Source organism: Gallinula chloropus, assembly GCF_964237585.1.
Source record: "Gallinula chloropus genome assembly, chromosome: 4".
In the NCBI taxonomy this organism is placed as follows: Eukaryota; Metazoa; Chordata; class Aves; order Gruiformes; family Rallidae; genus Gallinula; species Gallinula chloropus.
Genome location: NC_140088.1, coordinates 92183789 through 92197831, shown reverse-complemented (window position 1 = coordinate 92197831; position 14043 = coordinate 92183789). Strand labels below are relative to the sequence as shown.

Genomic DNA, 14043 nt, shown 5'->3' with positions numbered 1-14043 from the left:
ACAAATACACAGTTACTACTCATTAAATTAAAATCCTAGGTAATCAAGTAAGTTTGAACACTATTTTATCCCCAAAGTAACATTACACATAGTAATCTCTATTATAGGCAATCTTTACCATAAAACAGGAATATTCATGCAGATGTAGTACTCTGCTGTCTTTAAAATGCTCCAAAACATCGATAAGCATTTGATAAAACATTTGATAAGCACGTATGTTTTCTAGTTTTTCTTTCAAATTATCTATTCATCTATATGAAAATTTCAGTTATATTCCTAATCTGTTACATTGCAGAGTTTCAAGTCCTACTGATTCCCAGATAATCCATGTTGGGATGAACAACATAGGCTCTCAGGTTTCTCTATGGATTGAAATAGAGGACAGGAAAGGAAGAGGTATCATAAGCAAAGGTATCAGTGATATTACGTATATACTCTGAAAATGCTTACAAAAACAGCATTAGAGCTCAATCTTCACTGTCAAGAAGTTAACGGTTTTGCTCTAGTACACAACACTTCTTTAACTCCTAAAGCCTTGGTGCTTTTCAGGAGCGTGGCACTTCTCCAGGGATAGATGGAAAAATATGTAGACCCGATTTAAGGGGGATTTTTGAAGCCTTCTTTTTGGCTGGATTCCACGGTTTGACACAGCACAGAGATTTCCACACAGCTCTCTTGCTTTGTAAACACTTTTGGGCTGATTTTCAGTGATAGATACCCACATTTCATTCCGAGCTACTTTCATTTATCCCCAGTAATGTTAACTGTCTCAGGTCTGTTAAATCTCATGGTATTTAAGGGTTTACTATAAATAGGCCCTTTTTTATCCCACCCCCACCTTTCCCCTCTGCCCACCTCCCCCAGGACAGTTCTGTAGAAATGAAGCTGATGTAATTTATCCCTAAAGTGCTCTTCCAGCTCAGGAGTTCCACAACACAGATGATGTTTATTCATCAATTCATTTATCTTCTAGACATAGTTGCTGCATTGTCCAAGAAAAGAGTAGGGTAACATATGCCTGCTCTTTGCCACTCTCTCTCATCCAAGGAGTTTTCCCTCTGGAAATGTCACAGCAAGCACAGAAGCCTTACCTCTGCATCCAAGTTCTTGCCTAATAAGCTATGAGAATCTTTCTAACCAGGAGACAGTAAGCTACTGAAATATTTCTACACAACATCTTTAGATAATCAGGAAATAATCTGAAACACACCCAAAAATGAGGAATGCCTCCCCCCCCTCCTTTTCTCTTCAGCATAGACAATGTGCATTTTACCTGTCCAGCTGAATCCAAGGTGATCAGCAATGTGGGCCAGTCTTTCCTCTGTCCTTTCCTGATCATCCTGTTGATCTAAACGTCAAAGAGAGCCACAAGTTGCCTTTTATAAGTTAAAAACCCTTTTCATAGGTGATATAGCCCAAGAAGGGGAAGTGTGTTTTTTATGCAACTGCTACGAACTAAAGGTGTACAGGCTGTTATTACTAGGCTACTAAAGCCAGGACTGAAAATCCCCAGGTTAAAAAATTGAAAAGAAAAGAAAAAAAAAAGCATCTTGGTTTTTCAAAAAGCACAGGACTATCTACATTTTCCATGTGAAAATCAGGCTTCCACATGAAAATCTAAACAAGGCCTTAAAATGTCTACTGTGCCTATTTTGGCAAAGCATTTTACTCTAAAAATTCATTCTAGTTTTACTTGAAGACTTTAACTAAGTCAAGAGCTATCATTTTCCATGCCCCCTTTAAATGCCAAGGTTGAAAAATTCATCTGGACAAGTGCTTCTACTGATGTTCTCTCTTTTGTAAGGGAAGTTTTATTCAAACAGTCCATACGGCACATGATATCAGTTTGTATTTGAGGTGTTGTTAATTTAAGGGTCTTTGACTAGGGAGCACTACAAAATAGTTACAATGAAGGCAAGGAAAAATCAGATGTTCACCCGCCAGTCTCCATTTATTTCAGTAACAGTGAGACTGGCTGTTCCTCCCATCCCCAAAGCTCATTTGAGGATGGCAGAATCTGAGTTTTGATTTTCCCAGGAGGCACACATGGATCGCAACATCTCGTGTTCAGGAAATTGCTTGAGTTAATGATATACACATGCTTCATTTTAGCTACTGGGCTTCCATCATGGCTACTCAGTAGTAGTAGTAGGTGAGCAGGTGAGAGGAAAAGCAAACACCAGAAAGCTTGTACCAAAGTTCCTGGTGACATGGAATTTTCTTGAGACAGAGATGATCCGAAAAAGGAACATGAAAAATTTAACAGTCTGAAAATTCTCTGGGTTTTTTTGTATAACTGCTCAAAAGAACAATAATTTGCCTGTCTCAGTTCCAGTCAATGCCCCAATAATTCATTATTAGTAAGAAATTAATAGTTAGGGATAGGGCCAGTGAAAGCCAAAAGCCAAAACGTGCATGAGCAATCAGTTTAATGGTCAAACAGTAATGTATTTTTAGAAGTGTTTTTGTTTATTAAGGTAACACTTCTCATAGGCATTCGTGGTTTGCAATCTTGAGATTGTTTCACAGACAAGAAAAACACAGACACAACACAAAAACCAAACACGGCTCACAGGGAAAAAAATACACAACTAACCACCAAAAAGCTTAAACCAAAACAGCACAAACATTACAGGTGTATACAAACACACACACGCACACACACCCCAAAGGAAAAAAACAAAGAGTTTAATTCATGACATGCGTTGCACAGGGAATCCCAGTCGTTGGCAAATACCTTCAGTATGGTCATGGACATTTTCATCAGGGATACGTTCAATCTGAGTCTCTACAGACTCATCCCAAATAGGTCTGGTGTCAAAGATGTCTTCAGGAACTGACTGCTGAGTCTCACTGGATGGCACATTTTCAATAACTGAAACTTCTAGGGCACTACTGCTTTCGTCATCTGAAACTAATTCTTGCTCTCTCTCTGACTGCGTGAGTCTTTCCACTAATTTAGAAGCTTCGTCACTAATTTCTTCAAAGAATTCTATAGAGTTTTTGTAAAGGTCAAAAAAATGTTCCTTACTTTCTTTCGTGGGACTACAAGCACTGCGGGAGGCCGTGGTGCTTCTGCTTTTAACTGGCAACCGTGATGAAAATACCTTAGGTCTTGCTGTTGTCGCCTCATCTGAGTCTAGCTCAAGTGCCATCTCCCTCTCCCTTGTCTCTGCCTCTGCCTCTGCATAACTCCTAGCTTTTACTGAACGTTTGGTCTTTGGGTCCATGGGAACACTCGCATCAGATTCAGATTTACTGCGGGTCTCTTGTTTTGTGGGTACTTTGCTTGTCACATCAAGAGCTTTGGGCGACTCTATCTTGCGGTCAGACGTGTCTGTGTATGTATGTTGTTGTTCAGCTTTTTGGAAAGCTGCTTTGACAGGAATTTTAGACTTTGGTTTTGCTTGGTCATCTTTTCCTTCACACTGCAGACTGTCTAGGAGGCCATCGTCTGTAGGAAGGCTCTCGTTTTCCAGTTGTTGCAAGGATGGCGATGCAGCAGCAGCTGTTCTGACAGGAATTTTGGATTTGCTTTCACATGAAGGCACTCTCTCCATTACAGCAGTAGGGATTTCAATCACAGATCTCTGTTCCTCTGGTGAAGAGTCTGGGGACTCGTCACCCTGTTCAGAACAAACTGATCTAGTGACTTGGGAAAAATCTAATTCATCTTCTACTATGGACTGCTCAGGAGAGATTGGGCAAGGCACCTGATTGCTATCAACCGTGTCAGTCTCCAATCTGGTGAGGGGCTCAGCTTCAGAGGCAGCAGTTTCTTTCTTTGGTGATTTTGAGGAAGCTGAAATACCCATTTTAATTGGAATTCTGGATTTAAGATCTGCTTTTGCAGTGCCTGTGCTGACACCTTCACCCATCACTTCTTCAGATTTGTCACCAGACTCAGATGTTGGGGGTGAATATTTCAATGCATCTTTTTCTGGTATATCTGAGTCCTCCAATTCAGAAGGTGAAAACGGATCTGGTGAGCTCTTCAGCTTAGAAGGTTCCACCTCCGCTGCTTCTTTCACTTCTTCAGATAAAGAAACTTCTTCCTGAGGCTGCTGTCCCACTTGGAAGAAGTGAAAGCTTTCATCTGGATAGTTCCTTTTGGTCATGTCGATGGCTCCACTTCTGGTCATTTCAAACAACTTTCCTTCCTGAAAAAGAAAAGGATTTTGTTCACTAAGCGGTGTCCCTTCTTCAGTAGGTGTTCTGGCCGGTGTTGTATCAGGTGTTGTTCCTTGTGATCGCCTGTCCACCATCAACCCAAAGATCTTTTGTTCCTCCTCTTTTACCCGAGCTTCAAAAGCTTCATCATCTTCACGTATTTCACTCCACATGTCAGAGTCAACATCAGTTTTAGTGATGACAACTTGACTAATCAATTTCTCTGCTTCATCTTTTATGTCCTCAAGGGCAGATTCAGTTAATTTTGTGGAATCTGATGTTGAAGACCCTTGTGAATTTTTCTGAAATGCATCCTCTGGTTTTGGTTCTATTCCTATATATATTTCCTCTGAAGAGTGATGTTTGCTACCTGTGTCTCTGCTAAGTAAAGCATCACCAGCCTGATCTTTTTCTTCCCTGACAGAATAGTCTGCCCTAGATAGCAGTGCTCTATCAGATCCTACCTTCCTTTCAGAATCAGTAAAGAAATGTTCAGAAGACACATTTTCATAAGGGCTTACTATGTAAGGACCGCTACTTTCAGCAGCCTCCGCTACACAACTCTCAAGTTCCACTGTTTCAGTGGTAAGGGATGAATACTCTGGGAAGGGTTCATCAGCACGACTATCTCTTTGAGACATTTCAAAATCTGTATCTGCTTTTCCCAAATCACTTCCCAAACCAGAATGGTCAGTGGTACTGTCTTCAGCCAGTTTGTGATCTTGTGGTACAGCATACTCAGTGGTACCGTGCCCACAAGAACTACCACCTGCTTTCTCAGACATAGCTCCTGTAGCGATGAGATCTGCCTGTGTTAACAAAACACTCTTTTGGACATCTTTTTCAGTAGTATCGTATTGCTGTGGTGTTAACGAAGACTCAAGGTGAACTTCTTTTTGACAGCTGTCCCCAGTGGAACAACACAGGCTACCCCCGATTTGTGTGACAGGGGCACTGGGACTAACTGTCTCACTGTCACCTGCACTGCCACATTTTGACTCACTGGGTTCTGCTGATACACAGCCGTCAGAATGGCACGTGCCTGACTCTCCTGTGGAAGCCTGAGAGCATTGTTTTGTATCAATGGGTTGAAAACCGGTTTCATCGGGGCTAGAACTGGAGTCAATACTGGAAGGCAATGGTGAGGGTGGCTGTACTCGAATCACAGGCTCTGCTAAGAGTCCTGAGTCGGCTTCTTTTTTTAGCTGAGTCAGTTCTGGCTCGCTTTCTGAAGAGGAAGAGCTTTTTCTAGATTCAGCTGCAGACATCACCACTGTAGGTATATCTTTTTCCTCCACAGCAGTTGACTTTGACTCTTCAGCTTCACAAGCAGCTTCTGGATGAGTAGCTACTGAAGACTCATCTTGCTTGCAATCCTTTTTGTAATCTCTCTTCTTTTTTGCTTCTTCTTCCAATTCATCAAACATTTTGATTTTAGTCACCATTTTAAACATCTCCTCTTCAGGGGTGAATCTCTTCCTTGGTTCACTTTCGGGATCATCCTCTGGTTCCTCACTGACTTCAGGGATCACAGCCGACTTTGGTATGTTTGACAGTGCCTGTGAATCTGCTGTTTTAGGTGTGATTTCATAGCTAATTTCTTCAGAACTGGGGGTTTCAGGTGAAAGAGGACTTTTCCCTGAACTCTCCATGAGGGATGTTTGCTCTAGACTGTCATCGTCAGCACTTCCCTCAGGGTCACGGAGAATCCGGGAACGCACTGATGCCAGCTCTGGGCAGGTTTCTCCTTTGCTAAGAACAGACTGAAGAGGACCCTGCCCCAAAATACCAGCCTTCACTGTTTGTTCTACAGGGCTACTTTCAAGGGAATCACAGCAGGGAGACTCTTTCATGGGACTGGGCTCCAGAGAATCAGGCGTTTTGTGTGATGAATTATCTTCTAGCACTGGGCTTGCTTCCAATGAGTCTTTATGACTTACAGCCAAAGAGTCATCTGCAACTGGGCTAAAGCTTTCACTATCATGGCTAGCAAGTGAAAGTTCCAATTTCTGGGGACTTCTAACCACAACACGGCGTTCACAGGTTATATCTTTTTCTTTCTCTAAAGCAGTGTCATGTGTTTCAGAAGACTTAGTTAAATGTGCAGTGGTTCTGGATTCTGCATCCCTGCTAATATCTTCCATAATGGAAGCTGAGCTACTTTCTTTAAGTTTATCAGCCTCTTCTTCAGAGGCTGAAGGTATAAGCTCTTCTGTTACACGGTCAGAATGAGACTTACTAGTCTCAGAAACAGCATCTAGCTGTCTTTCAGTAATACCTTTTATATCTTCCTTTGGAGGGACTTCCTTCGGCGAACATGTTTCTGCTGTTGTGTGTACTCTTGCCATTCCTTTAGCTTCTTCGATTTGCTCATCAGTTTTCTTTGGTGAGAATGAAAGGCTTTCAGGACTTGTTTCTGGTGTCTCTGCCAGACCCTCATGCTTATAACTTTCCTCAGAGCTGATCTGAGGAGTTCCTTCAAGCAGGCTACCTGGAGAATCAGCCACACCTTCGTGTTTAAGGCTCTCTGAGCTCCCATCTAAAGCAGTGCTTTGCAGAGAAAGAGCGGGAAGGAATCCATCTTTCACGTACTCTGTGGGGAAAGCAACACTAAAAGGACTGGTCAGTACTTGCTCCAAGTTAAGTTCTCCCTCCTCTGTCACTGAAAGGTGTCGGAACTGCTGGTATTTGTCATTATCCTCCAGTTCTTCTTTAATGACATCAGAAAAGTCTGTTGAGGTCTTTCTGTCAGGGCTGATCTGGAAGTCAGTATCCCCATGGTCATCAGAAAGTGCCTTCACATCTTTGGCACTTTCATCATCAAACACTGGAGGGAGAGGTTCAGCTGATTTTTTGCTGCTCTGCTCTTTCACCTGCTCTTTGCCTACAGCCTTCTTGGTAATTTCAGGAGTAGAAATATGCAGTTTCCCCTTTTTTGACTGCGGCTCTTTCTCTGCTTTTGATATCATGCTTTGTTTGTCCTTCTGTTTGTCTGTCTTGTGGCTTGGTACTCGCCTTGTTTCACTTTGTGAAGAAGCTGTTTTTCTCCGTGCCGTTTCCTTGTCAGGTGGCTGTTGCTTCTGTTTGACAGATTTGTGCTCAAACAGTCCAGATATGTTCTTGGATGGGTCCTGACCCGACTGGAAGGCTTTCATTAATTCGCGAACTGACATGGTCTCTTCCAGCCTTTCTGTCTTAGCAGAAGGTGAAATGGGCGGCTGTGCTTTGTGTGCTGCCATTTTTTTTGCTTGCACTGGTCTTTTAGAAGCCTTTTCAGCAGTGCCTTCTCTTGTCTGAATTCTGACAGGTAGTTTTGACCGTATTTTTTGTTCGTCTTCCACTCGTTTCTGAAGAGCCTTAACTTTATCTTTTATTGAGCCAATAGGAGTTTCCTCTATCACAGGGGATACAGCTTTAGCCTCAGGAGTGGCTTTCAGAGTTAACCCAGATTCCTCACCCAGTGAATCATTTGAAGTGAGCTTCACTGATCCTGTTTTTTCTTCACTGCTGTGCATCTTGCCTTCCTTTTGCTTTTGCTTGTCTCTTAGCTTTGTCCTAACCGGCTTTTTAATTTCTGAGGCTGGCTTTTGTTGCTCCTGCAGACTCAGTGTTCCAGTTGTTGGAGTTTCTTGTCCTTTTTCAGAATCCCTGCTTATTACCACAGCTTCAAATCTCTCTTCTACTAAGTCTTCTTGTAAGGCTTGTGGCTGTACCTCGTGAAGGGAAACGTATGTTTTTAAATCCTCTGCAAGGTAATCTACCATTCCTGAAATGTCTGACTTCTCCATTTGTGTTGTCCCTTTGTCTGTCCTGACTTCTACACAAGGAGGTTCGGTGACTTCCACTGGAGCATTTCTTCTGGCCTCTTCAATTTCTTCATCGCTGACAATGACCCATTCTTCCTCTTCAAGTTCTTGACTCGAAAGGGACTTCTCAAAAGCATGTTCTTCTCTGGTATAAGATCCACCTCTCAGAATTTCATTTACTTTTTCTAAGTCTTCTTTCACTCTCTCAACTATTTCAAAAGGCTCTCCTGGCTCTTCTTCAGTGGGCTTTCCAAGATCTTTCACTTTAATGGAGCCTGATTTATCAGAAGGGTCAGTTGTCAAGATGGCAGTCATCTTGATCAAATCCTGTTTCATCTCAGAAACTTCAGACAACAGGTCTGGACTGGCTAGTACAGGGACTTCATTAGCCAGGTGGCTTTTCAGGATAGATGTTTCTGTAGATTCTGTCTCGTCATCTTTGATGCGAATGAAAAACATTGAAAGTAAAATGGAAATCAAAAATAGAGATTGGAAAATGTAATCAGGACTGAAAATTACAGTCTTTGGTTGCAGTGGTAGGAAGGTCAACAAAATGGGCTGGGAATGGTGGATCCACAAGATCTGAGGGTACAAGAGCAAAGCAAAGCTAACGGGGGAAAAAAAAAAACAAAACACAACAACAAAAAAAACCAAAACCCAAATTGGAAAGGAAAATAGCAGGAAATAACTTGCTTAACGTTATCAATATAGCACAACCACACATACATTACCAAAGCTGTAACAAACCAAATCAGGACACCACTAAAATAATAGTAAAAAAAAGCCAAAACAACAACAGGAAACTTTAAAATTAAAAACAGAAGAACCACAGTGAATTTACACAAAGATAGGCATCTCAAGATTGTTCAGATGTTACAGATCAATGTTCAAATAAAAATAAACAAGAAAAAAGGGGAAAGCATTAGAACTGATTGAAAGTCAATTTCCTCTAAGAGAAAGCCAGTGTTAGCAAACTGTCAGAATAACATGGGGTTAGCTTTTTTCTTTTTTTTTTCCTTAATGACCAAAAAAGTTCAATAGTGATTCTGCAGTAATCTAAAATATGACCAAATATATAGGGATCTGAATCAGCTGCAAACCGGCATTTCATCTAAGGGGATTTCACACCTAAACAATGAAACAAACACTCTTTTATTTCAAGAGGCATGGTCCTTTCCTTGGAACATCCTCATTGACAACTAATGAATTGACTGAGGAAAGAGAAGACAGAGAAGAAGAGGAGAGGTAATAAGAAAAAAACTGTGAATCAACTTAGAAGTGATTGCAGAGTTTTATAAAATGTAATGTATGGCAACCAAAAGTCAGGAGACAGTCACGCTAGACGCATACGTACAATTATGTAAGGCAAGTTATTTCCATGCAAAGCAAAGGTGTAGCAAATGCTGCTGGGTATGTAGCTTCAGTTAAAAAAACCAAACAAACAATAAAAAAAACCCCACCAGCTCTAAAAATTAATCATGTAAATTAAACACATGTGAAAATACTGACACACATACTGTGGTGAAATATTTGCCTGATCTGTGCAATCAACAGCCAGTAAGGAGGATGTGATTAATTCCTGTTATGCCACGGCTACCTGCTGGGAATATTTAATTTCAGGAAGGACTACTACAGAATGCATAGTGAGCAGAACGAAACGTTGGAGCAAAGCAAGTTATGAACAGAAGGCAATGCTCAGAAATTATAATTATGTGCTCTTTTTTTAAAAGAAGGTAGTACATCCCATAAAACTTCACACACTTCTGTGCTCCAGTCTAAGAAAAGTAGTAATGCCAACAAGGAGAACCTAAGCAGCACACAGCTATCTGTGTCTCTCTGAACAGAATGGCCATTTTGCTGCACTATTCTTGTGCATAATGAACACCAAACGTTTGTGTTGTACTTTAATTAACACCATTTTGCTGGGGGTGATTTTCATGCTGAAAATTTGGCCCTTTGGTGCTGATGTTTTTAGTGTGAACTATGGGATGCCTGCTGAAATGGTACCTGCTGAAATGGTACCTACTGATTCTGTAGGTTTCTAAAACGTGTTCTCATTTATGTCAAATGCGTGAGCACTGGCCAAAGTCACGTCAAGTCGCCCGAAGCGAAGATGCTCAACAGCCATATTTCACCACAGTGAAGGGCGGGGATGGGGGGAAGGGTTAAACAGCCTGGTTACTGTGGACAGTATCACTTTTTTGCATGGTTGTATTTCACGAGTTTGTTGAAATATACTGGAGTATTAATTAGGTTTTCATTAAACATGATACTGTCATTTATCTCCAATATGAGGCAACAATGCGTGTGAACAAAGGGACCAAATGAAAAATGGAGGGATGAGCATTCATACAAGCAAGATAGCAATAGCGGGGTCATCAGGGATGTCAAAGGAAAGTAAGTGCTTAGATGAACTGTTTTAAACTGTATTACTTGTTCATTTATACAGTAAAATGTATTTAATTGGATAGCTGCTTTAGTATTAAACTGCTTTATTACATTTTTAAAATATTGATGTTATTAGCGTTAGCAGTTAAAGCTCAGCTCTCTGTCATGCTTATCTTTACTCTTAATCATCTTTCATACAAATGGCACTGTAACATTTCCAAAAAATAAAATAAAATCTTACTTTTTTCTGAAGTCATATCAACCTGGAAGAGAAAAAAGGGGGAAATTTACAAGTTCAAATATAAGCAATAGGTATAAAGTCACTAGTTACAGGTGGAGTCAAATCCATGAGGAGTGTGGAGACACACCAATTCACTGACTTAAATGGAACAGAGAAGGTATTGATAGTAATAGTAAAAGCACTATTTAAGGTTTCTAATAATGGAAAAATTATTGCCTTGCTACAGTCATGGCCAATAGCAGATGCAAAAAATGCTGCAATGTATTTTCTAGTAGCATAGACGACCCAGACTTTCGCATTGCTGGGTATATTGCTGCGTTGTTCCTAAAAAGCCACGTAAAAGGAAACATCGCCCTGGACAAAAAACATTCCACAGAATGAAACATCAGGCTATGGAAAGTCAAGAAGCAAATTACTGAAGTTGCCTTGTAGTTTGGCTTCCCCCACGCCCCCCCCCCCCCCCGCCCCCGCTTCTGCTTTTGTCCACACAATCAAACCTCAATTGTCATGTAAATCTGGACATGTAAAAGTATGCAGAGCTGAAAGGAGCACTAAACACTCCAATTTCCTACACCAACTTGTGGTGGTAGGATGACTGAGGAATGAAGGTCAGCTATGCAGTACTGTCGATATAATATGTTAAAGCTCCCAAGATAGTTTTTAGTGGGTGTCGAAAAGGTTTTACATATTTAAAAGTATCTTTTTAATATAAAGGCAAGATACTGTCTCAATTAAGGGGTTACTAATCCCTGCCTTTCCATAACCTAAAAATAAGTACAAATCACTAGCAACACTTATATGCTCTTACATGTTTTGCAGTTGTTCCAGCTCACATTATTAAACCTCATAATATTAAACCCTAACACACAGCAGTGTGCACTGCAGACCCATAACAGTATGGATTCCTCTGATGTGCAGATTGCCCTACACAGCAATCCAACGTTCCTAAGGTAATTTATTTTAAATTCCTCCCCATTGGTTCGGAATGCTGCCAGCATACTAATCAATATTATTAACATAAAAATGAATAAAGTAAACAAAACTCTGATTTAAAGTGGAAGGTGGTTTTAGCCATCAATGAGCTTGTTCTTTTGTGCTTCAGTTTCTTATATAAAAATACGAGAGGTCATCGATGTTTGGAAAACTGGTTTTCCAAAATTCTTTAGTCTGCTTTTACAGAGCATAGACTTGTTCCAAATAACTTTTGGGGACTTCTCTGGGGATGCATAAATAGCATTATAGAGGCTAGAAGAATTAGTTCTGAGCTTTTGGTACGAAATGGAATGATCACCTGATGAACATTACCTTCTGAATTGATTACAGCAGGAATTAGATTAAAGCTACTAAGGAACAGTTTTGAAAGCAAAATGACTACTACATACCTCCAAAATCAGTGCACCTGATTCAGCAAAACTTTAATACAGGGAAAATTAAACTCAGTGACTTCCAACAGCGAGCCTGTGCAAGACCCCTGTTTTCAGCACTGAGCTAATGCTCGATGTGCCCGTTTCACTACAGATTTAATCCTCCAAGCTATTTATTAGTTGTGTTTTAGTAGTAGGCATAAGCAATAACATGCTGTTATGGCAACGTTACCTCTTCTTCTTGTTCTTGATCTGATTCTGATTCCTTTCGGTTCCAAAACGCCATGCAACAAAGACAAGGGGAAAAAAAGAGCAGGCACAATGCATTTTTTGTTGTTGTTTAGAAGGAAAAAGTAGGAAAATGTAACTTTTGACAACATTAACATAAAAGAAACTTCAGTTTGGTTTCTGCAATTGATTTCTTATGTCAAAAAGCAGCAAAACTCTACTGCCAGCTAAAAAACACAAAAAGCAACACTGTCAAGCTAATACAAACAGAATAAAGCTGCTTCTGGGTGTCAGGCTTCCAGTGATCCTTATTTGTACCAAAACTCAAAATGCATACATGCTTTTGCTCCCATAAATTAGCACACACAAATACTTAATATAGTTAAGAATATAACCCATTTCAAGTTAAAATACGTCAAGATGCCTTGGATTTAAATAGTACAAAAATGGTGTCATAAAGATTATATTATATGCTAAAAAGGATGACAGGGAAGAAAAGAATACCAACAGGCAAGATTTTGGACAAACAGCCTAACATAACTGAAAGACGTGCAGCTCCTAGTCTGAGTAGAAAAATCCTGTTTATCACAGAACAGCAATAAACTGACTCTTTGCAAGGGAAGAGAAATCTGAACTCATCTGAACGGACTCCCCATGATTTATGAGGATTTGACTGGTCTCAATCTTGTTATTTATAAATACTAACACACTATAGAGTTTTCCTCTCCTTTTCTTGGCTTTGATATCACACCATTTTCTCCCCCAGACATATTAATAACGGTTACAACAATATTCTGAAGCAAGACCATTTTCACAATGTCACGTACTCATGATTCTTGAATCATAAGGTTTGGAAGGACCCTCCAGAGCTCATGGCGTCCAACTCCCTGCCAAAGCAGGGTCCCTAGGACAGGGCGCACAGTGCGGCGTCCAGACAGGGCTGGAATCTCTCCAGAGAAGGAGACTCCACACCCCCTGGGCAGCCTGTCCCAGGGCTCCCTCACCCTCACTGGGAAGAAGTTCTTCCCCACATTGGTGGGGAACTCCCTGCGCTCCAACTTGAGGCCATCACCCCTTGTCCTGTCCCCACAGACACTGAGAAGAGGCTGCCCATGTCCCCTGCGTCCCAGCCTTCAGCTACTGATACCCACTGATCAGATCCCCTCTCTGGCTTCTTTTCTCCAGGCTGAACAGCCCCAGGTCACTCAGCCTTTCAAAATGAGAAATGACAAAAATGCCACGTTTTTCAGTCCCTCCGTACTTCACACTTTAGAACATTCTGTGAATATCATGTGATTTACAGACATTATCCTCACCCTTTGGGAAATACGTGTGAACGGCAACCTCATCTCCAGAGAGGTGTCACTAGGTACGGTTAGGCAGCATGGGAAGTCTTTGGCAAAACAAAAACCAAACCCCGAGGTACTCACAGAGTCCCAGGCCTGTCTCAGACCTGAGCAGAATGGAATGAAACCAATGGAGCTGGGCAGGGCAAATGGGATATTTGCTTCACTTCTGCCATCTCATCAGAGCCCTCAGAAAATGAAAGCCCTTGGGTGGTATTCTTTTACTCTTTAAACTTCCTGACTCAAAGCTTTAACAGTATTTTGCCCTCCTACTCATTTCCTTGTTTACAAGGCAATGCTGATGAGTACAGATCAGTACAGTTTCACAGTACCTTTGTGTAAATTGGTAAAGTGATGTTTAAATTACATATGGCTTGATGAACGAGGCCTCTTGTGGATTTTGGCTCCTTCATGAATGACAATCGTCCACAGGGCTCTTGAGTGGTATCTCGCACCTGGTAGAGCAAACATACAGACACTTCCTGTTACTTTGCTGGTTT

At 41.0% G+C, this 14043-nt stretch overlaps 1 protein-coding gene across 1 annotated transcript in view; it reads right to left on the bottom strand.

Moving 5' to 3' along the window:
• Positions 1-14043, bottom strand: part of ANK2 (ankyrin 2) — a gene marked incomplete at its 5' end in the record, with an annotated part of 222690 nt that overhangs the window by 16169 nt on the left and 192478 nt on the right. The window contains 4 exons of the mRNA XM_084263021.1: positions 1274-1348; positions 10606-10627; positions 12202-12234; positions 13876-13998. Coding sequence (XP_084119147.1) covers positions 1274-1348; positions 10606-10627; positions 12202-12234; positions 13876-13998 — 253 coding nt within the window. The remainder of the gene's footprint in view (positions 1-1273; positions 1349-10605; positions 10628-12201; positions 12235-13875; positions 13999-14043) is intronic.